The sequence below is a fragment of the Medicago sativa genome, chromosome 1 (assembly GCF_051527215.1).
Source record: "Medicago sativa cultivar Bolivia chromosome 1, Bolivia_mono, whole genome shotgun sequence".
In the NCBI taxonomy this organism is placed as follows: domain Eukaryota; kingdom Viridiplantae; phylum Streptophyta; class Magnoliopsida; order Fabales; family Fabaceae; genus Medicago; species Medicago sativa.
Window position 1 is genome coordinate 45,139,577 of NC_140749.1, and position 26,229 is coordinate 45,165,805.

The following is a 26,229-nucleotide window of genomic DNA, read 5'->3' on the forward strand; positions in this document are numbered from 1 at the left end:
TCGGAAACCAATCGGATCCTTGACCTTGAGTGCCAAATCTCTCAAACTAGCCAAATCCACTTCCTTGAACTTGTAGGACTTAGTCTTCCCCATTCCTACAATGTTTACAAATTTAATTCGTCTAAGCCCTTCGATAAATGCATGAAAAAGGTTTATGCATGTATGCATGTATGCATGATCATGTTCAAGTACGGAGAAAACATGGTGGGTTGAGATTCAGAGTCAAGAAGTCATGGGTGGACACGGTGTCCGGTGAATCTAGGGCTTTGGATAATAGTAACCGGGTTCTAAAAGTTCCCAAGTCGCAACATCTCCGACGTATATCATGGTGCCACGAGACAAACACTCGCTCCATGATTATCCGTAAGAAGGTCTAACTTGAGTGTAGCATCGCGTGACGACTAAAATTCGAGACAACACTCGGTTTAGCCTCCGCACTACATCCTAGAAAATGGCCATGGATGGGTTTGGTTATCTACGGTTCATAGCGTCATAGAACAATTAGAAGTAAAGTGCCTAAACGCAACAACATGCGCCGACAACATCACCCCCAAAATGCCTCAGCTATGTGGGATTGATCGCATAATCCAATACACGAGGCAACCCTCGGAATGAATTGTCGACTATATCCCCCCTAAATCCTAAGTTCACTCAGCCCGGATGTAGGACTTTTGATATTCTCACCCCCACACGTTTGCAAGAATTTAAACAATTATTCACATAAGGAAGCAAGTAAAAGAAGCAAGTAAAAACAAAGCGCAAGCGTGAAAATAAAGACTAGGCGTAACTCTCGATTGCCCCCAGCGGAGTCGCCAGCTGTTTTATCTTGGTTTTTTGGGTGTCAAACATTGATTACGCTTGAACCTTTTTAACCTTTGATATCTCATTTTTTCTTGGAAAGGGAAAAATAAGAAAAACCCTTGAGAATCGAGGTCCGGGAGTTGTTTTCGCTACGGGAAGGTGTTAGGCACCCATAACGACTATAGTATCCTATAGGAGCCGTCTTTACTTTCTACACGCGCGCTTTATTTTTAAATGCTATTTGAAAAGTGATATTTACACCTAAGGTTTACTAAGTCAAGAATTAGAGGGAGAAGAAGATGTTTGAATTTTTATTTTATTTGAATTGAAGGAATATTGGTTCCTTGCCTACGTACCCTTTTAAGGGATCAAATCCACCGTAGTTCTCTTCAAAAAATATTTTTGTTTTTGTTGATTGATTTTAAGTTTGAAAAGGGAATTTTGAAGAATAAGAGAGAGAGGCCTCAAGGGCATAAGATTTGGGAAAATGTGAGGTGGAATTAGTTATTTTGCAAAAGGAGTCTAAGTATGGTTAAAATTCATTAGGATTTTGTTTAAGAAGATAAAGGGAAAATCAATGGGATTTTGATCCCTAAGTTTATTTAGAAAAATATTTGAGTGATGTTGTTCATATTTTTTTTGAAAAGAGAATTTTTGTCTAAGTTTCAAGGCTCCTAAACATACATCTAAACATACATTCCCTAAACATACATCTAAAGTATCCATGTGATGTGTGTGCATGTGTCGGTGCTTGTGTCGGTGTACATCATTAGAGTCCTTTGTCCTTTACATCATTGGCCTAAATACATGCTAGGGTCTTGCAAGAATTTAAAATCATAAAGAAAATTACAAAATCCCTAGGCTTTACATTCTAACTTTTGCATGAATTTTAAAGTGTAAGAAGATAAAGACTAAGAATATAAGATGGAGGATGAGATGCTTATGGATGAATGAAACATAATGAAATTGTTAGTAGCATAAGGTGTAATATGGTAAAGGTATCGCAAGTGAAACACTATAACAAGAGCATTGAAATTAACACAAGATAATGCATAATATAGCTAAGACTCAACCTCAAAAATACAAGAATCACATGGCCTATAATTCTCATAATTCAACACATTTTTCAAAGGCACAAACTCAGGTTGTAGAATGAGAATCAAAGCAACATGATAAGCTTTGCATTTTGAAGTGAATTTAGACATATTTACATTATTTATCCACTAACAAAACTTGCAAAGCAAGCAATTAATCATTATTCACACATGCAGCAAAATACACTCAAAACAATAGGTAAAAACTTCACAAAATCACATAGCATGGATCACAAATATTTTCAAGAATTAGAATGGAAATCAAGCAATTTTTCATAGGTTTTTTAATACAAGACTCAAGAAATAAGCAAGAAAATACGTCAATATTTTTTTTATCAAGTTTTTTAGTAAACAAATAGCATAAAAACATCACAAAAATCATCAAGAACATGTGTAAATTTTTATGGAATTTTTATCAAAGTTTTTGAACACATAGGGGTGCAAACAGCAAGAAACAGTGATGAAAATAGCAAAAAAATTAAAGAACAACGCAAGAAATCCAAACCAAAGGCCAGGCCCCAGAGGAAGTGGATCCTGGATCTGCAGGGAAGCAACAAAGGCCGTTGGATTGATCCAATTGGATCAAACCCTAGATCTAAAGGCCAGGATGCAAGGCCAAGTGAACCAAGACTGAACCAGACCGGTCCAGCTGCTTATATAAGGGTTCGTGGACCGGTTCACTTCATTTCACTCTTTCCTTTCTCTCTCTATGTCTCAGTCTTCTCTCCCTTCTCTCTAAAAACTCCGTCGTCTTCTCCGGCGGACTTGACCACCGCCGGTGAAGATTCCGGTGACGGAACCCTAATCTTCTCTGATCTACATGGATCTAAACCCTAAACTACTCTATTTTTCATGCTGATTTCAAACATGAACTTAGATTTGAGAAATAAACGGTGAAACTCTGTAGATCTACAGTTGATGTTTCGGTTTCTTTCTTTTTCAATCTTTTTCGAAAGAACAAGTTCTGGAATTTGTTAACCTACTTTGTTTCACCGTTTATTACGTTTACGAACCTTCGATGATGATTTAAAATGAAAACGAGAAGGATTCGTGAGTTTACCTGAATTTGAACGGAGATTCCAGTGAGAAGACGAAGAAAACCTTCGCGAACCTTCTCTGAGCTTCTGGTAAGTGCTTCGTTGTTGTTCTTCTTCTTCTTCTCTGGTTCACTTCGAATTCAACTTCTCTTCTTCTTACTCTCAACACTTTCCTTGTGATCGTGTTGAATTCGTCATGATTGTTGACGAATTCACGCTTGAATTGCAAGGATGAAAGTTCAATGATGATGATTACGCAAGTAATCACTGAGAACTTTCGATAAATTCGAAAAGATTTGTTGAATTGAAAACGTTTTGGCTTCGATCTTTGGAAATTTGTATTGATTTTGTGTATTTGATGATGAATTTGTTGATTTGTGTTGGTTTTGGTGAATCTGGAAACGGTTAGGGTTTGTTAGATGATGAAGTTCTTCATGAGCTTCATCATGTTCTTCATGAAAAAAGTGGGTTTTGATTCTGTTAGAGGAGAGGGAATGGGTGAAACGTGTTTGTGTGAGTTGGCAGAAAGTGATTGATGATGATCCTGTTGCAATGATTAGGTGGCCTTATATAGGCTGCCATGTGTACCACTGAACCAATTGCAATCTGACACCTGTACTTGGACTGAGACTGGCTCGGCCTTGGCTTAAAATAGACCTGAGGACCTTCCTGCAATTTTTAAGACTTTGGGACTAATCTGCAATTTTGTTAAAAGGACTACAAAACAAATCTTAGAACAATAAAGGACTGGACTGCAAATTTTTAAGACTAAGGACTAAAATGTGAATTGAAAAAGACTTTAAAAGAAAAATAAAATGGAAAGAAGGACTAAAGTGCAATTTCTGAAAGTAAAAGGGCCAAAATGAAAATAATAATAAAAAATGGGATAAAATTGGTAAAATGGACAAAACGTAAAGTGAAACAAAAAGAAAAACACAAAAAGGACTAAAATGAATCAACTACAAAATGAGGTACTTTAAAGTAACCTCTCTCTGTCAAAATTTCATGTGAAATGACCAAAATGCCCCTAGGGACTAAAATGACTCAAAATGACTCAAATGCAATCTTTAAAATGGTTTTTTAACAGGGAATTAAAGCAAGAGTTTATACAAGCTTAATGAAAAGACTCAGAAACAATTCTCAAAGATTAAAAGGAATTTTAACACAGGAAATGACTAAAATGCCCCTAGGGGCTAAACTGACTCAAAATGACTTCAAATGTGATTTTTGAAATGGGTTTTAACATGGAATTAAAACAAGGACTTATACAGACCAATTGAAAAAACTCAAACAATTTTCAAGGACTAAAATGACTAGTATACCCTTCTTCATGAATTCTTTGCAAATAACATTGAAATAATATGCAGAGAAAGATGCAATTGACCAGAGGCAATTCAAATGACTTGAAATGCAAGAAAAACCCTTTGGATGGTTTTAACATGCAAGAAAAGAAGAATTGAGTCAGTATTTTTAGGTCCAAAATTAGGGTATAACAGAGTGCAAAAAGCTGAAATATTGAAGTCTGTTTGAAGGAAATCGCGGCACGCCAATATATTGGCGCGGCGCGATTTTGACGGGTCAGGCCCATAACTTCTATAAATACTGCACTAATCCTGAAGAACAGGGGTTACGATTTTGGAGAGCAAAGTGCGATTTTGAGACATCAGAGACGGCTAGAAGGGCGATTTCTTCAACCTTTTACCAATTCATGTATGTTTTAATTATTTCATTGATTATGCTATTTGTAAACTCGATTATGAGTAGCTAAATCTCTTAGAGATTAGATCCGAGATGAATCTTTGTAACCCTAATTGACACATGTTGCTGTGAAACTCTATTTTGTTTATGAATTCAATTCTAGTTTATTCAATTCAATTGTTCTTAATGCTTTTTATATCTTGATCACATATAACTTGATTTCGTGAGAACGAACGACCACTGACCATGGTTTTCGACTTAGACCTAATTGAATTGTTCTAATAAACAGGGTTAGTCTAGGAATAGATAATCGTTTGTTAGTGATAATAGATTAACGTTCGGTAAAACCTTCAAGAATTATTAGACCACCTAAGGAATTAAGGGCTGTAGTTTAAGAAGATGGTCCTAACTCAAGGAATTGATTAGGGCTATTTTGTTAATCATCGTAAACTAGAAGAGGATTCATAACAAATAGGTGCAGTAGACCAATTAGGGGAACTTAGAGGATTCGAAGGATCTGATCTCATCTTTCTCTCATATTTTCTTAATCAAATCTTTATTTTCTGTTACTTGATTTAATTAAAATCAAACCAAATCTTCTGCCTAGTGGCAAACTAAAAATAAACTTTACACATCCTATTTCTATAACGCAATTGAATTATTGAAGTTAAAAACAGTCCTCGTGGGATCGATATTTTTACTACTTCGATAGTATTTGGTGCACTTGCCAAACCTCTATCAAGTTTTTGGCGCCGTTGCCGGGGACTGTTGATTTATTTCAACAAGGCAATTACGTTATAATCTAGGATTTCTGCAATTTAATTTTCTGTTTTTAATTTTTATTTTTCTGTTTCAGTATTCATTTGATTACTCTTTATCGTGAAGCGCTACTAATGTATTTTTCTGTTTATGCGAGGTAAACAGGGCTCTGACGACTTAGAGTACGATCCGGAAATTGAAAGAACTGCTAGAGCACTTCGGAAAGCTGTCCGATCGCAAAGGTTAGCTCAGTCCGTTCCACCGGGTGTTCGAGAACAAATACCAGAGCCACTCTCAACTGAATCTGAAACATCTGATTCTCCTAAATCTGCTATCATGGGAGAACCTGTACCACCGAGACCTAAGCTAGGAGATTATGGGTTAGCAACTCATCGTGGTCAACTGACCCACACTTTTCAACCAGCTAACCCCGTAGCTTTCGACATCAAGACAACTGTCCTCAACGGTTTGAGGGACAAGCAATTCGATGGGACTGAAGCTATGAGTCCTCATGAACACTTGAGCCGCTTTGCTGAAACTTGCAAGTTTTGTGTGCAACCAGCCACCGTGACTGAAGCACAAAAGAAAATAAGGCTATTTCCTTTCACCTTGACGAGAAGAACAAAAGATTGGTTGCTAACAATACCAAACGGGACTGTCCAAACATGGGAAGAGTTAGAGCTGAAGTTCTTGGAGAAATATTTCCCTATGTCTAAATATTGGGAAAAGAAGATGGAGATCTCTAACTTCAAGCAAGGAGAAGGTGAGTCATTATATGATGCTTGGGAGCGATTCAATTTGCTTCTTAAGAGATGCCCTAATCATGAGTTCACCGAGAAACAATACCTCCAAATCTTCACTGAGGGGGTAACACCAAACACTAGAATGTTCTTAGATGCTTCCGCGGGAGGCAGTCTCAAGAGCAAAACTGATCATGAAGTCCAAGCTTTAATCGAGAACATGGCTGGAAATGAGTATCGTGCTGAAGCTAAGAAGAAGGAAAGAGGAGTGTTTGGGGTGAGTGACCAAACTGCTATCCTTGCTAACCAAGCAGCTATGAACAAACAAATCGAGGCTCTAACCAATGAGTTTCAAGGCTTCACTTTGGCTCACAAGCAACAACAAGTGGCTGCAATCAAATGTGATCTATGCGGTGAAGAACATCCCAATGGTGAATGTGTGCCTGAAGGGTCTAGTGAAGAAGCTAACTACATGGGAGGATATCAAAGGCAAAATCAATATTACACTTCAGGAATCAACAAGCATCCAAATCTCAGCTACTCAAATAACAACGCTTTGAATTCTCAAATGCTTGCTCCTCCACAACAACAACAAAGAAAGCCATCAGCTCTTGAGGAAACTATGATGAACTTCATGAAGATGACTCAAGGCAACTTTGAAGAGATGAAGAAAAGTCAAGAAGCTGAAAGAAAGAACAATGAAGCTTCTAGGAAGATGCTTGAAACTCAACTGGGGCAATTAGCTAAGCAATTGGCTGAACAAAACAAAGGCGGATTCTCAGGTAACACTAAAGACAACCCTAAGAATGAGTCTTGTAATGCTATTGAATTGAGGAGCAAAAAGGTTTTGACACCTTTAGTTCCAAAAGCTCTAAAGAAGGTTGATGATGTAGTAGTTGAGGCGGAGGAAAATGGTGAAGTTGAAAAAAATGATGAGGGTGTAGTTGAAAAAGAAAATGATCATGGAGTAGTTGAAAACGAAAGGAAGAAAAAAATAGAGGGAGAAAAAAGTGAGAAGTTAATAGATGAAGATTCAATCTTGAGGAAGTCGAAGAGTCAAATCTTGAAAGATGGAGATTAACCACAAGTTATTCCATCATATATGAAGCTTCCATACCCTCACTTAGCCAAGAAGAAAGAAAAGGATGAAGGTCAATTCAAGAAGTTCATGCAACTTTTCTCACAACTTCAGGTGAATATTCCTTTCGGTGAAGCTCTCGATCAAATGCCGTTGTACGCTAAGTTCATGAAAGACTTGTTGACTAAAAGAAGAAAGCCTAAGGATGATGAGAACATAGCACTTTCTGAGAATTGTAGTGCTATTCTTCAAAAGAAGCTGCCACCTAAGCTGAAGGATCCTGGAGCTTTCACTATCCCTTGTTCAATTGGACCGGTAGACATTGGTAGAGCTTTATGTGACTTGGGAGCAAGTATCAACTTGATGCCTCTTTCAATGATGAAGAAGCTTAAGTGTGGGGAACCAAAACCAACAAGAATGACCATTACTTTAGCTGATCGGTCAATCTCTTATCCTTTCGGTGTGCTTGAAGATGTGCTAGTCAAGGTTAATGACTTGGTGTTTCCAGCAGATTTTGTGATATTAGATATGGCTGAAGATGAAGAAATGCCACTCATTCTAGGAAGACCTTTCCTTGCAACTGGTCGTGCTTTGATTGATGTTGAACGTGGAGAGTTAATGTTGAGATTCCATAAGGAGCAGGTAGTTTTCAATATCTTTGAGGCAATGAAGCACCAAGATGAGAACCCCAAGTGTTACCGGATTGACGTTGTTGAAGAAACGGTCGAAGATAACTCCCTTGAATCTCAACCTATTCAACCTATGGAAAGAGAAATTGTTAAGCCTATAGAAAGTAAGGAAGTGGTTGAAGATGTTGGGGTGACAGAGTGTGTTAAGCAACTGGAAGCAAGCACAGAACTTATGCAACAGCAATCATCAGAAGACATCCTTGACAACAAGCATGGGGGATTTGGAACTTGGAACAACATGCCTACGACTACTTTCACTAATCCTTGTGGTGTATTTGCTTATAAGAAGATCCCCTTTGGAATGCGTAATGGGCCGACTACTTTTCAATGGTGTATGCTTTCGATCTTCTCTGATACAATAGAAAGAGTTAGGAGGTACTATGACAAAGGGGTGGTAAGGAACAAGCCTTTTGATGAAGCTGTGGATTTAAGGAAGTCTGGTGCACAAGGAACTTTCAAGGGTAATGAACAAAAGCTGAAACGGTACTGTGAAGGAGGACTCCCAAACAATGAAGAGGGAGAGACATCAACTGATCCTTAGGGATCGTCATCAGTCAAGCTAGTGACGGTAAAGAAGCGCTGGGTGGGAGGCAACCCACTATTTAATTTTCAGGTATGATTTTATTGCTTTCAAAAAAACAAAAACACAAAAATATTTTTCTTTTCTTTTAATACAAGGCAGGAAAGTTTTAAAAAAAAATATTTTTGTTCAAGGATACCTCTTGCCAAGAAAATCATGCAAGGTACTGATGTCTTGCATGATTCTCTCCTCAAAAGTTTTTCAAAAATTCAATGAACTCAGGCATTTTTCAAGAAAACAAAATTTTTGGCCTGAGGAAGCAAAGAATGCTCCCTGTACATTCAAAATCGCGTCGCGCCAATATATGGCCGCAGCGCGATTTTCACAAGCAGCAAAGGTGACCCCCTGTTTCGCCAAAATCGCGGCACGCCTATTATCCACCGCGGCGCGATTTTGGCTGTTATGTGAAAAAAAATAGTCGTTGGAACTTATAGCCGTTACTAGCCGTTACAAATTTGCCCGTTAGACTCAAAATCGCACCGCGCCTATATATTGGCATGCCGCGATTTTGCCCAAACAGCCCTATAAAAACCTAACTGTTCATCATCATTTTCATTCCATTCTTCCTACCTTTCTCTACCAAAACTTCCCTAAACTTCCATTCACGAATTTTTCTCATCTTCATCTCCTTTTTCACTTCCTAAACATCATCTACCCACAATCCTATCACAAATTCATCAATCCAAACCACAATCAAACCACAATCATTCCCAACTTTCCCAAACTTCACAAAACTTTCCTTTCACCATCTTCCTAAACCACAAATGGCCTCCAACCAAAGAAACATCCGCTCAAAGAAAGCCACCAACCTCAAGCCATCCACAAGCAAATCCAAACGCCCTCGTACCGCATCCGAACCACCCGAAAACGCCATCCATTTCATCAATGACCAAGCCCAAGAGTTCCATTAATCTATGAAGAGTTTCGAAGTTATAGGGGAGAGGAAGTTTGATTTCACAAAGCTTGTGAAGTATCCATTCTTTGAGGCTGAATTACGAAGGAGAGGGTGGACGAAATTGAATGAGATGATCGACGAAGCAAACAACAAAACGGTGATCGTTGAATTCTTTGCAAATGCAAGGGTGTCCAATACACCCTTTCAATCTTTTGTGCGAGGCAAATACATTGATTTCAGCCCGGATGCTCTCAATGCATGGCTGAATGTTCAAGCACCGGAGGAGTGTTGGGTCGAGAAATTGAGGAGGGAGAGATTAGGCATTACGGAGGATACCTTTGATGAGATCATCACCACAATGTGTAGGCCTGGGTCGACTTGGAAAAAGTCCCGGATGCTTACCTATGCAGAGATGCTGCCGATACCCAAGGCGTGGGTGTCCTATTTGGTCCAGACTCTTGAGAGTGCATCTTGCACTTCTGAAATTCCTCTCAAGAGGGTGCTTGCTGCCTATGCCATCATCAAGGAGTACCCTATAGATATTGGCCGCCTCTTGGCCAATAGTCTTCATGATCTAGCAACCGGGAACACCACATAATTGGGGCATGAAAGCTTAATTAATTGGTTGTGTGAGCAAGAGTTTGTGCCGGCTTATGATAGTGATCTCAACACCAGCAATATGAAGCCGATCACCGACTCAGTCATGGATGGATTTGTGAAGAAATATGTGGGCTACATGAAAAAGAGAGAGAGAGAGGGAGGCAGCAAGGCAACAACAAATGGAGCAAGGAGGGAGTAGTGGCCAAGGGGGTTATGCTCCTCTTCACCCAAAGCTTGAGGAATTCATGCATGTGCAAGCTAATTGGATGAATGAGACTTCGGACCAGCTGTGGGTGAACCGTCCTAGGTTCTCAGCTGCGTTTGCTGCGGAGGCTCAATTGCATATGGGTCCGATTAGTGGGTCTTATGAGAGGTTTGGAGGCTCCCGTGAGCACATGGAGCAATATTTTACACATCAAGAAGAGTATGGTCTGCGCATGAGGAGGGAAATCACTGATGATTTCAATGCCACTGAGCAAGATCAAGGGGATGGCATCTTTGAAGGATTGAGGACACTGGGGGCAGGACACTCGGATGATGATGTGAACATGGGCTGATCTACTGATGGATTAGCATTTTCTGCTTTGTATTTTATTTTCAGTTATTTTTCTTTTGATGTATTTTCTTTATTTTCTTTTTATGTCGAAGTCCATCGAACTTAATTCCCTATTGTAATTGCTCCTGCACTTGTTTATTATTAATGAATTTGTTTTGTTTCATGTGACCTATTCCAGTTTAGTAACAGTTGTTTGATGAAACGGTATTCCAAAAGTTCTAAAGGAGGGGTGACTTGATTCAAAGGCGAAGTGTACGACGTTGCTAGGTAGTCACATACTCCCAGAAATCTCAGCCATAAGGTTCATTGCCAAATTTTGTTTTTCAATTTACTTATATTTAGATTAGTTTTCCATGCAACTACATTTCTAGAACTTGCATTGTTTCTCTATTATTGATTGGTCTTTGTTAATTACACACTGAGGCAAAAGTGCTTGGTCCTGTGAGCCTTTTTGAAGCCTACCTTGTTTTAATTTGTTGAATTTATCCTTTCTTAACCAATTGTGAGCCGGTAGGATTAGAACTTTTTGTTCGGTGACAAACTACATTTCAAGCCTAGAGACTTTTAGGACTTGTCCCTTAATGTATTTTCTGAGTTAAGGCATTGTAGAATGTTGCTAAAGATTAAGTTTGGGGTTGCTATTGGAATTTGCAACCAATTAAGTTTGGGGTGGGGGTACTAGAGAATAAGAGAACAAAAATAAAAGAAATATGAAATTGCCATGCAAAATATACACAAAAATGGTGTATGAAAAAAAAATGAAAATGAATGCTGAAAAAAGGGACAAAACATTGAAAATCCGAGTAACTTCAAACTCGATTGTCCCTAAATGTTAAAAATATTCTCTAGTACCTTTGCATTGATTGTATTTCCACAAGGTGAATGATTAAAGGATTGAATTTTGTGCTTTAACTTCCGTAGGAATGCCTAACTCAAATTTTGTGTAGCCTACTTATCCAAATATATCCCACCTTTCACCTAAGCCCCGTTATAACAAGGGCAAGGGCCTATGACAAGGGCAAGGGCAAGGACCTATGACAAGGGCAAGGGCCAAGAAAGCTAAGGAGGCGCTGAATCAATTGGTGGCAAAAGTCTTGGAGTTCAAACCTACACTAGGAAGCATGGAGGGTAAAAAGGTCATGTGCATCAAACCATTGGAGGAGGGCTGGGGCACATCTCTTGCTGCCCATTTTATTTAGTTGTTTTTGTTATGTTGTAATAAAAAGTGTAAGGGACCAATTTTGGCCCAAAAACACTAAGTATGGTTATTTTGTGTGTTTAATCCATTTTAAAGCTTCCAAAGCTTTAAATGGAATGTTTTGTGTGTTTATTTTGTGCAAAGGAGTGCTGAAGACAAAAGAAAAACAAAGCATTGAAGAGCATTTAACTGATGGAGGAAAGAAGGCAGAATTGAAAAAGAAAGAGACAAGACTTCAATGAGACAATGAAGGCACTTCATTTCAGCATATGAAACCACCACCATCATCAAAATCACGTCCTAACATCTCCATCATCATGATCATCAAGACCAGCCACCATCATTCATTGATTTGTCTTGTAACCTTTCTTGTATTCATGTTAATTTACTTCAGCCATAGGAAATAATGATAGATTAATTTGGCTGAAGGAATCTTAAGAGTTATTTGCCTTTTCCTTTGTAATTCAGCAAGTGTCCCTCCTACCTATATATAGGACACGAAAATTGAATAAAAAGACAAGTTGAATTTTGTTAAAAAAAAAGTGAGTAATTGCTCTTTAGGTTCTGGATTGGACCTTGTATTGATCATATCAAGAATCCTTTCTTGTGGTGATTATCATTTCCATAGACTTATCATTTTCTAGGATTAGAAAGTGTGGCGTCCCTAAACCCTCCATTCCATTTCTTGTTTGAATCCACAAATCTGCCTAAACACCAATTCAAACCCAAAATTCACGTTTTCAAAATTAACCCCAATTACATAATTTTCGTATTCCTTTTGCACATTACTTCATTCACAATATTTTCAGTCTATTTCTTGTGTTTCTTTGTCTATATTTAATCTTTCAGCAAGCAACTTTTATCAATTCATAATTAAAAGTCAAATATGAACAATGTTCACAAAATAGTGTTCATCAAGTGGTATCAGAGCCTGGTTCCTTTTAAAAGGGCCAAAAGTTCAAAGGTATCAAATTCTTCTTGTTCATCATTCTGATTTTCATCTTACAAAAAAAAATCCAAAAAAAAATATATATATTAAAAAAAAAAGGGTCAGAATTGTTGCTTGTGTTCATCAATTTCGTTTTTGTGTTTTAATTGCCACACTTTCCTTGTTTTCCATTTATCTTGTCATTTCAGAATTTGAATTAGTTTCCTTGTTCACATCATTTCCAAACCTTTGTTTTTTTTTCATTCCTTGAATTGTGTTAAGTTTGTGTTTTGATTTTCACCATTTTGAAAGTTTTCTTACCTTGATTTACTTGGTTTCTCTAAAGAACTCAAAAGAGCAATTGAGTGGGAAAAGGCAAGAGTGATACATTAAAAAAAAGCCAATTTGAGAGAGTGTAAACACTTGTGAGGATTAGTTTTAGAAAATGATGACCTTGAGGAGGAGGAGGGTGTCGTGAATGATGAAGGAGGAGAAGAAGAGGAGGATGGTGAAAATGGTGAATTTCTCATGATTAGGAGGATGTTGGGAAACCAAGCCAAGGAGGAAGAATCAAATCAAAGGGAAAACCTTTTCCATACAAGATGCTTAGTGCAAGGAAAGGTATGTTCTCTAATTATTGATGGAGGTAGTTGTACTAATGTTGCTTGTGCACACATGGTGGGTAAATTAGAATTAGAAACAAGACCTCACCCTAGGCCTTACAAACTTCAATGGCTTAGTGAAAGTGTAGAAATGCTTGTTGACAAACAAGTAGAGGTTTGTTTTAAAATTGGGAAGTATGAAGATGTTGTTGTGTGTGATGTAGTACCAATGGAGGCTTGTCATTTGTTGTTAGGAAGGCCATGGCAATTTGATAGAGGAGCGCAACATGATGGCCGAAGTAATAAGTATTCCTTTTTGCACTTTGGAAAAAAAATTACTCTTGCACCATTGAGTCCTAATGATGTAAGAGAAGATCAAAAGAAAATGAAAGAAAAATATGCGCAAGAAAAAGAAAGAAAAGAAAAAGAAAAAGAAAGAAAAGAGAAAGAAAAAGAAAAGAAAGAAAATTTTATGGCAAAAAAAGAAGAAATAAAGAATGCCATTGTTACCAAACAGCCCCTATATTTGCTATTTTGCAAAGAGGTGGCTTTGTTTACTAACACTCCTAACACTCAAAAATTTCCAAGTTGTGTTGAATTTCTTTTGCAGGAGTTTGAGGCTTTGTTCCCTAAAGAGATACCAAATGGGCTACCACCTTTAAGAGGTATTGAACATCACATTGACCTCATTCCAGGAGCATCTTTACCAAACCGTCCAGCCTACCGAAGCAATCCCCAACAAACTCAAGAAATTCAAAATCAAGTTGCTGAATTGGCAAGTAAAGGATGGGTAAGAGAAAGTTTAAGTCCTTGTGCTGTCCCTGTTATTCTAGTTCCAAAAAAATATGGTAGTTAGAGAATGTGCACTGATTGTAGGGTGTTAACAATATCACCATTAAGTATAGACATCCAATTCCTAGGTTAGATGACTTACTTGATGAATTGTTTAGTGCATGTTTATTTTCTAAAATTGATTTGAAAAGTGGCTATCACCAAATAAGAATTAGGGAGGGGGATGAATGGAAAACTGCTTTTAAAACAAAATATGGTTTGTATGAGTGGATGGTTATGCCGTTTGGTTTAACTAATGCACCAAGTACTTTTATGAGGCTCATGAACCATGGTTTGAGAGAATTTTTGGGAAAATTTGTTGTTGTGTATTTTGATGATATCTTGATATATAGCAAAAATTTAGAGGAACATTGTGGTCATTTAAGGGCTGTTTTAGAAGTTTTAAGAAAAGAACATTTGTTTGCAAATCTGGAAAAATGTGTCTTTTGCACGGATCATGTAACTTTCTTAGGTTTTGTTGTAAGCTCCAAGGGAATCCACATGGATGAAGAGAAGGTAAGAGCAATCAAGGATTGGCCACCACCCAAAAATGTAAGTGAGGTAAGAAGTTTCCATGGTTTAGCAAGTTTCTATAGGAGGTTTGTGAAAGATTTTAGCACCATTGCTGCACCTCTTAATGAGATTGTTAAGAAAAATGTTGTTTTTAAATGGGGTGAGAAACAAGAGCAAGCTTTTGCTGCACTTAAAGAAAAACTCACCAAAGCACCAATTTTAGCATTGCCGAATTTTTCCAAATCTTTTGAAATTGAATGTGATGCTTCTAATGTTGGAATTGGGGCTGTTTTGATGCAAGAAGGACATCCAATTGCTTATTTTAGTGAGAAGTTAAAGGGTTCTTCCCTTAATTACTCCACTTATGATAAGGAATTGTATGCTTTGTTTAGAGCATTGCAAACTTGGCAACATTACCTACTGCCCAAAGAATTTGTCATTCATAGTGACCATGAATCTTTGAAACATTTAAAAGGGCAAGGTAAGTTGAACAAGAGACATGCCAAATGGGTTGAATTTCCTGAACAATTTCCATATGTGATTAAACACAAAAAAGGTAAAGCTAATGTGGTTGCAGATGCACTTTCAAGAAGGTATGCCTTACTCTCCACTCTTGAAACTAAAGTTTTTGGACTTGAGCATATTAAGAGTTTATATGAGAGTGATACTGATTTTTCATCAAAGTTTTTTGCTTGTGAACATGCTGCCATTAATGGATATTTTAGGCACAATGGTTATTTGTTTAAAGAAAAAAGATTGTGTGTGCCAAAATGTTCCATAAGAACTTTGCTTTTAAAAGAGGCGCATGAGGGGGGATTAATGGGACACTTTGGGGTTGTTAAAACTTTAGAGTTGCTGCAAGAACATTTTTATTGGCCCCATATGAAAATTGATGTCCAAAAGTTGTGTGAAAGATGCATAGTGTGTAAAAAGGCCAAATCAAAAGTTTTGCCTCATGGTCTTTATACACCGTTACCAGCTCCTGAATTTCCTTGGGTTGACATTTCCATGGATTTTGTTTTAGGTTTACCTAGAACAAAGAATGGGAAGGATTCGATTTTTGTTGTTGTTGACAGGTTTTCCAAGATGGCACATTTCATTGCATGCAAAAAGGTAGATGATGCAAGCCACGTGGCTGATTTGTTTTTCAAGGAGATTGTTCGCATTCATGGAGTTCCAAGAAGCATAGTTTCAGATAGTGACACAAAATTTTTAAGTCACTTTTGGAGGACCTTGTGGGGAAAAATTGGAACAAAGTTACTTTTCTCAACAACTTGTCACCCTCAAACAGATGGAAAAACTGAGGTAGTAAATAGAACTCTCTCAACTCTTCTTAGAAGTGTTCTTACAAGAAATTTGAGAATGTGGGAAGAATGTTTACCCCATGTGGAATTTGCTTACAATCGTGTGGTGCATAGTACTACAAAAATGTCACCTTTTGAAGTTGTTTATGGTTTTAACCCACTAACTCCACTTGATTTGTTACCCATGCCTAACAATTCTCTTTTGAAGCATAAAAATGGAAAAGACAAAGCTGAGTTTGTGAAGAAAATGCATGAGCAAGTGAAGTTGCAAATTGAAAAGAAAAATGAAGGGTATGCTAAACATGCAAACAAAGGAAGAAAGAAGGTGATTTTTGAACCCGGTGATTGGGTTTGGGTGCATATGAGGAAAGAAAGGTTTCCCAACCAAAGGAAGTCAAAACTTCAACCAAGGGGTGATGGACCATTCCAAGTGCTAGAAAGGATCAATGACAATGCTTACAAGCTTGTGTTACCCGGTGACTATGATATAAGTGCTACTTTTAATGTTGCTAACTTAGCTCCTTTTGATGTAGGTGATGGTGATTTCAATTTGTGGACGAATTCTTTTCAAGAGGGAGGGGATGATGAGGGCATAATTGTCTATGACACAAGTGCTTCAATTCAAGGGCTAGGAGGACCTATGACAAGGGCAAGGGCCAAGAAAGCTAAGGAGGCGCTGAATCAATTGGTGGCAAAAGTCTTGGAGTTCAAACTTACACTAGGAAGCATGGAGGGTAAAATGGTCATGTGCATCAAACCATTGGAGGAGGGCTGGGGCGCATCTCTTGCTGCCCATTTTATTTAGTTGTTTTTGTTATGTTGTAATAAAAAGTGTAAGGGACCAATTTTGGCCCAAAAACACTAAGTATGGTTATTTTGTGTGTTTAATCCATTTTAAAGCTTCCAAAGCTTTAAATGGAATGTTTTGTGTGTTTATTTTGTGCAAAGGAGTGCTGAAGACAAAAGAAAAACAAAGCATTGAAGAGCATTTAACTGATGGAGGAAAGAAGGCAGAATTGAAAAAGAAAGAGACAAGACTTCAATGAGACAATGAAGGCACTTCATTTCAGCATATGAAACCACCACCATCATCAAAATCACGTCCTAACATCTCCATCATCATGATCATCAAGACCAGCCACCATCATTCATTGATTTGTCTTGTAACCTTTCTTGTATTCATGTTAATTTACTTCAGCCATAGGAAATAATGATAGATTAATTTGGCTGAAGGAATCTTAAGAGTTATTTGCCTTTTCCTTTGTAATTCAGCAAGTGTCTCTCCTACCTATATATAGGACACGAAAATTGAATAAAAAGACAAGTTGAATTTTGTTAAAAAAAAGTGAGTAATTGCTCTTTAGGTTCTGGATTGGACCTTGTATTGATCATATCAAGAATCCTTTCTTGTGGTGATTATCATTTCCATAGACTTATCATTTTCTAGGATTAGAAAGTGTGGCGTCCCTAAACCCTCCATTCCATTTCTTGTTTGAATCCACAAATCTGCTTAGACACCAATTCAAACCCAAAATTCACGTTTTCAACTCAAACACTAGTCAAAATTAACCCCAATTACATAATTTTCGTATTCCTTTTGCACATCACTTCATTCACAATATTTTCAGTCTATTTCATGTGTTTCTTTGTCTATATTTAATCTTTCAGCAAGCAACTTTTATCAATTCATAATTAAAAGTGAAATATGAACAATGTTCACAAAATAGTGTTCATCACATATCCACTCACCTTGAACAAACACCCACATTTTCTTGATCCCGTTGCTTCATGCTTCACTTTTGGCTTCGGTACTTTGTGCTCGCCACTCCGTTCACAAACCAACTCCAACATAGCATTTCTACCTTCACAAGATCTTCTAATGATAACCGTAAATCCAGCCCTATTTGCTTGTCGACGAACCCAACCGAGCAATTCGTTTTTATCTTTCCATATATCTCAGGTAAAAAAAAAATGAACCGTGTCCACTTCATTGTCAAGAAGTTTCCACACATCGGAATTGACGCTTGAAGCCTCAACTTTAACGGAAGCTTCAACCTTCACGGAAGCTTCGACCTTAATGGGAGCTTCAACCTTAACTGAATCGACAACACTTGGGTTTCGATCACCCGGATCATCGCCCGCATTCTCAACCATATCTATAAATAAACAACATATAATTGCTAAAATAATCAAGGCTTAATTGCAGTTTTAGCCCCCTAACTTTTCCAAAGTTGCGATTTTGGCCCCCTAAAAAAAACTACAAAACCGCCCCCTAAGTTTTGCAACTGTAGCAGTTTTGGCCCCCCAAGGAAAAAAAAAAGACATGTGGCACCTCACTTAGGGTGCCACGTCAGCGTAGACCGAGTCAAAATTGGCCTTGGGGGCCAAAACTGCCACAGTTGCAAAACTTAGAGGGCGGTTTTGTAGTTTTTTCTTAGGGGGCCAAAATCGCAACTTTGGGAAAGTTAGGGGGCTAAAACTGCAATTAAGCCAATAATCAATAAACATGTATCTAATATCATATAATAACATAAACAAACCAAAAAAACAAAAGAGAAAAAAAATTGAATTTTTTTTTTAGGTAGCATCATTGCCAAATGAAGTTTTGAAATTTTTTCTTAAGTGTCCAGCGGCAGTTAACAGCCGTTAACTCCCAGTGGTAGTTAACTGCCGTTGCAGTTCGTGACAGTACAAAAAAAAACAGCAAAAATCAATCAAATGTAAACGAGTTAAAACTTGCAATACCTGTTCTTTGATGCATATTGTGTGTAGAAATGTCCTATCAATCGATCAACAATGATTTGGAACCATGATTTTGACACAAAATTTTGTAATGTAGATTTTTTGAGATATGGTAATGGCGAGGTAAGGTGATGAGTGAATAGAAGGTAGGAGTTTTCTGGTTTTGGGGGAAAAAAGCAATGACAGTTAACTACCGCTGATGCCAGCAGCAATTTCCAATGATAGTTAACTACCGCTGGAGACCCTAACGTAATTTACATGTGTCAATGTGAATTTATCAATTTCAAAAAAAACAATTTTCTAAAATTAATGGATATATCATGGTCCAAGTCAGCACTAACATAACTATTGACCATTTCCCTTCAAAATAAAAAACTGATTCGATGGAATAATCTAACTAAAAAAAAATAATAGTAGTAGTAATATTTTAGGGATTTGATAAATCGCTTGTGTGCAGGGTACGAACTTATTAGTAACCGTTGAAACCTCGAATCCCTTTCATCACTCATTCGCAATCTTTCATCGCAAACTGCAATCCTCTGTGAAATGAACTTCCACTCAACCTACCTGGTAACTACATTACTCTATTTCTTTTCACTTTCGTTTTTTTATTGTTTCTACGTTTGTTTTATCTGTTAGTTAGATTCAAACTATTGCATTAGGGTCTCTTTAGATTTAATTTGAATTTGAGCTTGGTCAAAGAAAAATTGAATGTTTTATTGAAAGTTTGATGTTTTGATTTTTGTTAGATATAAAGAAAGTTTTAGAGGTATATATATTCATGGAAGAAGTAGAAAAGAGGTATATGTCCACAGTTGTTGGTGAAACCGTAGACGAGTCTGTGGAATGTGGTGGTCAGATAGTTGAGGATTTGAGTGGAGAAGCTGGGATTGAGAATGCCGCAGTTAAGTTGGATAGAGTGGTTTCGGAAAGGGAAGCGAGGTATCAATCAATAGTTGGCACTGACTCTTGGACTATGGAGGATGATGCTGGGGCCGCAGGTCACCCGGGGACATCACTGTTTGCTGACATTTTAAAATCGATTGATTCAATACTATACACGAATTGGAATGACGGTAAAGTTGACGCAACTCCAGTATTGTTGATATTGAGGAAATGTCAAATTTTGGGAATGATAAATTTGATGCCAACTCTAATATTGTTGTTGATATCATGGAAACGATAGATTCAATATTGAATATGCCAATTGTGAACGATAAAGTTGATGGCAGAGCAAGTATTGTACATGAAGTTGTCAGTGGAACTGAAGTTGAAAAGTGTAATGCAATGGAGCAAGTAATAGCTGACAAGGATGTGAGTGGTGTTTCTGCTTTGAATACTGAACAATCTGATGTACGTGAGGGGATGGAAATTGATGTTGAAGATCAACAAGGAATAGAAAGAAGTCGAACAATGAATCGAACTGCCGAGGTTAAAGGTAAGATATCTGCTGATCTCATTGGTGTTTTTTTTTCCAGCTTAATTAGTAGTTGAAATAGAAATTGTAGTAAATGAGAATCTCGTTTAGTTTCTAGATAGTGATGCTTGTAGTTCTGTTGGTGCAGGATTGCTGGTATCTATTGAGGGCGAGGAAAATTTTCATGCTAATGCAATTGTAGAAGAAGGCACTCAAATTGCTGAGCAAGGGAGCCACGTACTGTTGCATGATGGAAAGGAAAAACTCAACGAGGAGTCAAATATGAGGCAAAAGGTTGAAGAGCAAGAATGCGTTGACAAGGACAATTCATTTTTTGTTGACGAGGAACAAGATTTGTTGGAAGTTATTGAGTATGCAACTCCTGTTGTTAATACAGTCGATCAAGCTGGTCCTAGAAATTTAAATAATCAAAGCAGCGCGCATCAAAAGCGTAAATATAATTTCAAGGATACTATGCATCCAACAAAGAAGGAAAAAGGGATGTCAGACCCAATGAATGGTTCTCTGGATTCTCCAGACGGTGATTGTTGGACTCCAGTTCATCTGGTTTCACCTGAACATTCCAAGAAAAGGAGCACCTTCGATCACTTTGATGATGACTTCAAAATGCAAACTGGGAAAAAAACAATTTCTGTTGCAGAAGTTTCAAATACCACAAATTCATCGTTTACAATTGGTGACTGTATTCGTAGGGCTGATAGTCAACTCACTCAGAAGACAGATGTAGACATTGGTGTTTTTCCTGAGAATATATTGGATGTTTCTCCTAAAACTGTTGAGCATGACGAGAACACAACAGAATATTCGTCTCTAGTTGAGAACCCGAAAGGGCGGCTTAGGCAAAAATGAGCACCCCGCTGATTGACAACCTATGAAGGCAATTCATGCAAAAATGGGGCAATGAAAAGAGTTTATTCCCGGTGAATCGAAAACCCAAAAGGGCGGTTCAGGCAAAAATGGGATTGAAAAATATGATATGAAAAGCATTGACCACAGATGCTAACATCCAATGTTTACCCAGCACTGACACGCCTAACAGCGGCGATCTGTATCAAAGAATCTTCCGAGGTCCCTCCTCTACAAGTTTTTTATTGCCCTCAGCCATGGTTTTGATACGTCTTTCAACGACGGTCTCTCCAAAGAGGATTTCCATGTGAATATGTTATAGCACGAGCCACTACGTGCCCAATCTTCCAATGCTTTGTCTGTCTCTGTGAAACTTCTCTGTCAAACTACAAACCAATCATGCATTTCAAGCATTCATACATGCATAATCATGCATTTTATGTGCTCATACATTTAATAATCTTGTTATACCATACATACATGTTGCATTTCCAATCTCAACTTTCAATTCAACTCAATCTTCACTTTCAATTCAGTTCAATCTCAACTCTCAATTCGATTCAATTTCTGTTTCCAATTCAGCTCAATTTCAACTCTCCAATTCAATGTCTACATCTCTGTTAAACTCTCAACGCAATTCCATGTCTATGCTTATGCTTGTGTCTCTGATTATTTTCAACTTTCAATGTCTCTTTCAATGTCAACTTTCAATTCAATTCAATGTCTCTGTCAATGTTAATTCACTCTCGATTTGCTTTTGGGCCGACAATAATGGTCATGTCCATTTTCAAATTGAGTCAATGTCAACTTACCCTCAATTTGTATCTTGTTAAATCAAATTTCCAATTTGTATCTTGTTATTGGTCAAGTGGCTAGTTCGATCCAAAGAACAGCTTGTACCTGCTTATATGCCTATACTCCCGGTCAAATGACAAGTTCGATCCAAAGAACAGTTTGCACCTATCCACATAGTGATCAAGCAGCAAGTTCGATCCAAAGAACAGCTTGTATCAGCCTTTTGTCTATGTCTCCAGGTCAAACAGCAAGTTCGATCCGAAGAACAGTTTGTACCTGCCTATCTGTTTGTATTTTCAATCAAGCGATAAGTTCGATCCAAAGAACAGCTTGTATCTACCTATATGTCTATGTTTCCGGTCAAGTGACAAGTTCGATCCAAAGAACAGCTTGCACCTGTCTTATATTTCTATTCCCAGCCAAGTAGCAAGTTCGATCCAAAGAACAACTTGTGCTCACCTTCTATTTGAACTACATGGTCAAGTGGCTAGTTCGATCCAAAGAACAGCTTGTACCTACCTTTTGTCCCCTGATTTGTCTACCCTGTCAGTGTCTACCTAGATCCCCAATGATATGACGTGCTCTGTAGACTCCAGTTGTTTGTCTTGCATTCATAATCGAAATGTTGCATGGCATTCATGTCCTTGAAAATGAGAAGTGTATTTTTATGTCCAAAAACAGTGCAAATGTTAATATTTAAGTATCTTCGTCCCGTCAAATCAAAGACTTTGTCTCTTGACTCTCCGGACAAAGAAACTTAAATAGGGGCAGCTGTTATACCCTAATTTTGGACCTAAAAATACTGACTCAATTCTTCTTTTCTTGCATGTTAAAACCATCCAAAGGGTTTTTCTTGCATTTCAAGTCATTTGAATTGCCTCTGGTCAATTGCATCTTTCTCTGCATCTTATTTCAATGTTATTTGCAAAGAATTCATGAAGAAGGGTATACTAGTCATTTTAGTCCTTGAAAATTGTTTGAGTTTTTTCAATTGGTCTGTATAAGTCCTTGTTTTAATTCCATGTTAAAACCCATTTCAAAAATCACATTTGAAGTCATTTTGAGTCAGTTTAGCCCCTAGGGGAATTTTAGTCATTTCCTGTGTTAAAATTCCTTTTAATCTTTGAGAATTGTTTCAGAGTCTTTTCATTAAGCTTGTATAAACTCTTGCTTTAATTCCCTGTTAAAAAACCATTTTAAAGATTGCATTTGAGTCATTTTGAGTCATTTTAGTCCCTACGGGCATTTTGGTCATTTCACATGAAATTTTGACACTAAATAATTACCCCACTCTCCAACACTTAGCAAAATAAAACCCTCACTAAGCACTAAAAATAACCTTCATCAAAATTACAAAATTACCCCTGCCCTCAAAATGACCAAAATACCCCTGAGTCCAAAATGACTAAAATACCCTTCTAACACCGAATTCTACGATTCCCAACCAAAATACACACAGAGGCAAATAATCACATAAGAGCACATATAACAAAAATACACACAGTGCGCAGTTCAACCAGGGCAACTCCCTTTTCTCTAGTATATGGTATGGAAGCAGTTCTCCCTCTGGAAGTGGAGATTCCATCTCTTCGAGTGATCATGGAAGCAAAGCTAACTGAGGCTGAATGGTGTCAAAGTCAGTATGATCAGTTGAATTTGATAGAATAGAAACGTATGGATGCCATGGCTCATGGACAGTTGTATCAAGTACGAATGAAGAATGCTTTTGACAAGAAAGTCCGGCCTCGAGAATTCAAGGAAGGCGAACTTGTATTGAAAAGAAGAATAAGCCAGCAACCCGACCCAAAGGGGCAAGTGGACAGACTATGAAGGTCCTTATGTTGTCAAGAAGGCTTTCTCCAGTGGTGCTTTGATCCTCACACACATGGATGGTGTTGAACTTCCGAAACCTGTAAATGCCGATATAGTCAAGAAATACTTTGTCTAAAAAGAAAAAGAACAGTGTGGTAGGTCGAAAACCCGAAAGGGCGGCCTAGGCAAAAATGCGCTTCCCGGTGGATCGAAAACCTAAAAGGACGATCCAGGCAAAAGTTAGGGACAAAAAAAAATGAATATGAAAAAGCTCGCTGAGATTGTACGCAACTCAGGCAAGAATGAGCGTCTCGATGAGCCGAAAACCCAAAAGGGCGGTTCATGCAAAAATGAGATTGACAATGAAAGACAAGTAACTATATCTGGCAAATCACCATCACCCCTTGGGGGCATCTGCAGCTGTCAATGATCGTCTTCATCAGAAGTTTCTGTACTTGCGAATTCAAAATTTCTATGAAATGTAGCGGTCATCGTGTTCAATGTACCACCAACCAATAAAATTACCATTTTCCAAGCTTTGTAAATCCGTGGAGTTATGCCTTCAGCTGACTCTCACTCTTCTACATCAATTTGAGCCTGTGCTATTGTTTGAAACTCTACTTTCTTGCTACTTTCAATGCTATATACAAAATATTTTCTTTCTATTTGATAATGTCAACGTCTGAAACAAGCATTTTTGAAAATTGAAAAATCTTTTCCGTCTATTTTGAAAGCAAACCTGAGCAATAGGGTACATTCCAGTGAAACATGCATGAACAAATGTGTGTCAATGTCTATTTTAATACATGTTACAAGCAAGTCGTTCCCCAGGATGATCTGTGGTCAATGGCAAGAATGAAAAAACAGAATGAAAATGGAAAAAATTGAAAAAAAACACAAATGGAAAAGCTCGCTAAGTTGAGAACCCGAAAGGGCGGCTTAGGCAAAAATGAGCACCCCGCTGATTGACAACCTATGAAGGCAATTCAGGCAAAAATGGGGCAATGAAAAGAGTTTATTCCCGGTGAATCGAAAACCCGAAAGGGCGGTTCAGGCAAAAATGTGATTGAAAAATATGATATGAAAAGCATTGACCACAGATGCTAACATCCAATGTTTACCCAGCACTGACACGCCTAACAGCGGCGATCTGTATCAAAGAATCTTCCGAGGTCCCTCCTCTACAAGTTTGTTATTGCCCTCAGCCATGGTTTTGATACGTCTTTCAACGACGGTCTCTCCAAAGAGGATTTCCATGTGAATATGTTATAGCACGAGCCACAACGTGCCCAATCTTCCAATGCTTTGTCTGTCTCTGTGAAACTTCTCTGTCAAACTACAAACCAATCATGCATTTCAAGCATTCATACATGCATAATCATGCATTTTATGTGCTCATACATTTAATAATCTTGTTATACCATACATACATGTTGCATTTCCAATCTCAACTTTCAATTCAACTCAATCTTCACTTTCAATTCAGTTCAATCTCAACTCTCAATTCAATTCAATTTCTATTTCCAATTCAGCTCAATTTCAACTCTCCAATTCAATGTCTACATCTCTGTTAAACTCTCAACGCAATTCCATGTCTATGCTTATGCTTGTGTCTCTGATTATTTTCAACTTTCAATGTCTCTTTCAATGTCAACTTTCAATTCAATTCAATGTCTCTGTCAATGTTAATTCACTCTCGATTCGCTTTTGGGCCGACAATAATGGTCATGTCCATTTTCAAATCGAGTCAATGTCAACTTACCCTCAATTTGTATCTTGCTAAATCAAATTTCCAATTTGTATCTTATTATTGGTCAAGTGGCTAGTTCGATCCAAAGAACAGCTTGTACCTGCTTATATGCCTATACTCCTGGTCAAACGACAAGTTCGATCCAAAGAACAGTTTGCACCTATCCACATAGTGATCAAGCAGCAAGTTCGATCCAAAGAACAGCTTGTATCAGCCTTTTATCTATGTCTCCAGGTCAAACAGCAAGTTCGATCCAAAGAACAGTTTGTACCTGCCTATCTGTTTGTATTTTCAATCAAGCGACAAGTTCGATCCAAAGAACAGCTTGTATCTACCTATATGTCTATGTTTCCGGTCAAGTGACAAGTTCGATCCAAAGAACAGCTTGCACCTGTCTTATATTTCTATTCCCAGCCAAGTAGCATGTTCGATCCAAAGAACAGCTTGTGCTCACCTTCTGTTTGAACTACATGGTCAAGTGGCTAGTTCGATCCAAAGAACAGCTTGTACCTACCTTTTGTCCCCTGATTTGTCTACCCTGTCAGTGTCTACCTAGATCCCCAGTGATATGACGTGCTCTATAGACTCCAGTTGTTTGTCTTGCATTCATAATCGAAATGTTGCATGGCATTCATGTCCTTGAAAATGAGAAGTGTATTTTTATGTCCAAAAACAGTGCAAATGTTAATATTTAAGTATCTTCGTCCCGTCAAATCAAAGACTTTGTCTCTTTACTCTCCGGACAAAGAAACTTAAATAGGGGCAGCTGTTATACCCTAATTTTGGACCTAAAAATACTGACTCAATTCTTCTTTTCTTGCATGTTAAAACCATCCAAAGGGTTTTTCTTGCATTTCAAGTCATTTGAATTGCCTCTGGTCAATTGCATCTTTCTCTGCATCTTATTTCAATGTTATTTGCAAAGAATTCATGAAGAAGGGTA

At 37.8% G+C, this 26,229-nt stretch overlaps 1 protein-coding gene across 1 annotated transcript; it reads left to right on the forward strand.

Annotated features, from left to right (window-relative positions):
• Nucleotides 1-19,103: 19,103 nt before the first annotated feature.
• Nucleotides 19,104-20,932, forward strand: LOC146954980 (uncharacterized). Its single transcript, XM_085747116.1, has 4 exons — nucleotides 19,104-19,215; nucleotides 19,395-19,721; nucleotides 19,832-20,083; nucleotides 20,211-20,932. Exons 2-4 carry the CDS (start codon nucleotides 19,427-19,429, stop codon nucleotides 20,930-20,932), a joined length of 1,269 nt encoding a protein of 422 aa, XP_085603242.1. The 5' UTR covers nucleotides 19,104-19,215; nucleotides 19,395-19,426.
• The last annotated feature ends 5,297 nt before the right edge of the window (nucleotides 20,933-26,229 follow it).

Excerpts from the sequence above, each read along its gene's own strand:
- LOC146954980 (XM_085747116.1), top strand. The coding sequence starts at position 19,427 with ATGGAAGAAGTAGAAAAGAGGTATATGTCCACAGTTGTTGGTGAAACC. Across the intron at positions 19,722-19,831 it reads ATACACGAATTGGAATGACG|ATTCAATATTGAATATGCCA; the intron begins GTAAAGTTGACG and ends TGGAAACGATAG. Across the intron at positions 20,084-20,210 it reads TCGAACTGCCGAGGTTAAAG|GATTGCTGGTATCTATTGAG; the intron begins GTAAGATATCTG and ends CTGTTGGTGCAG.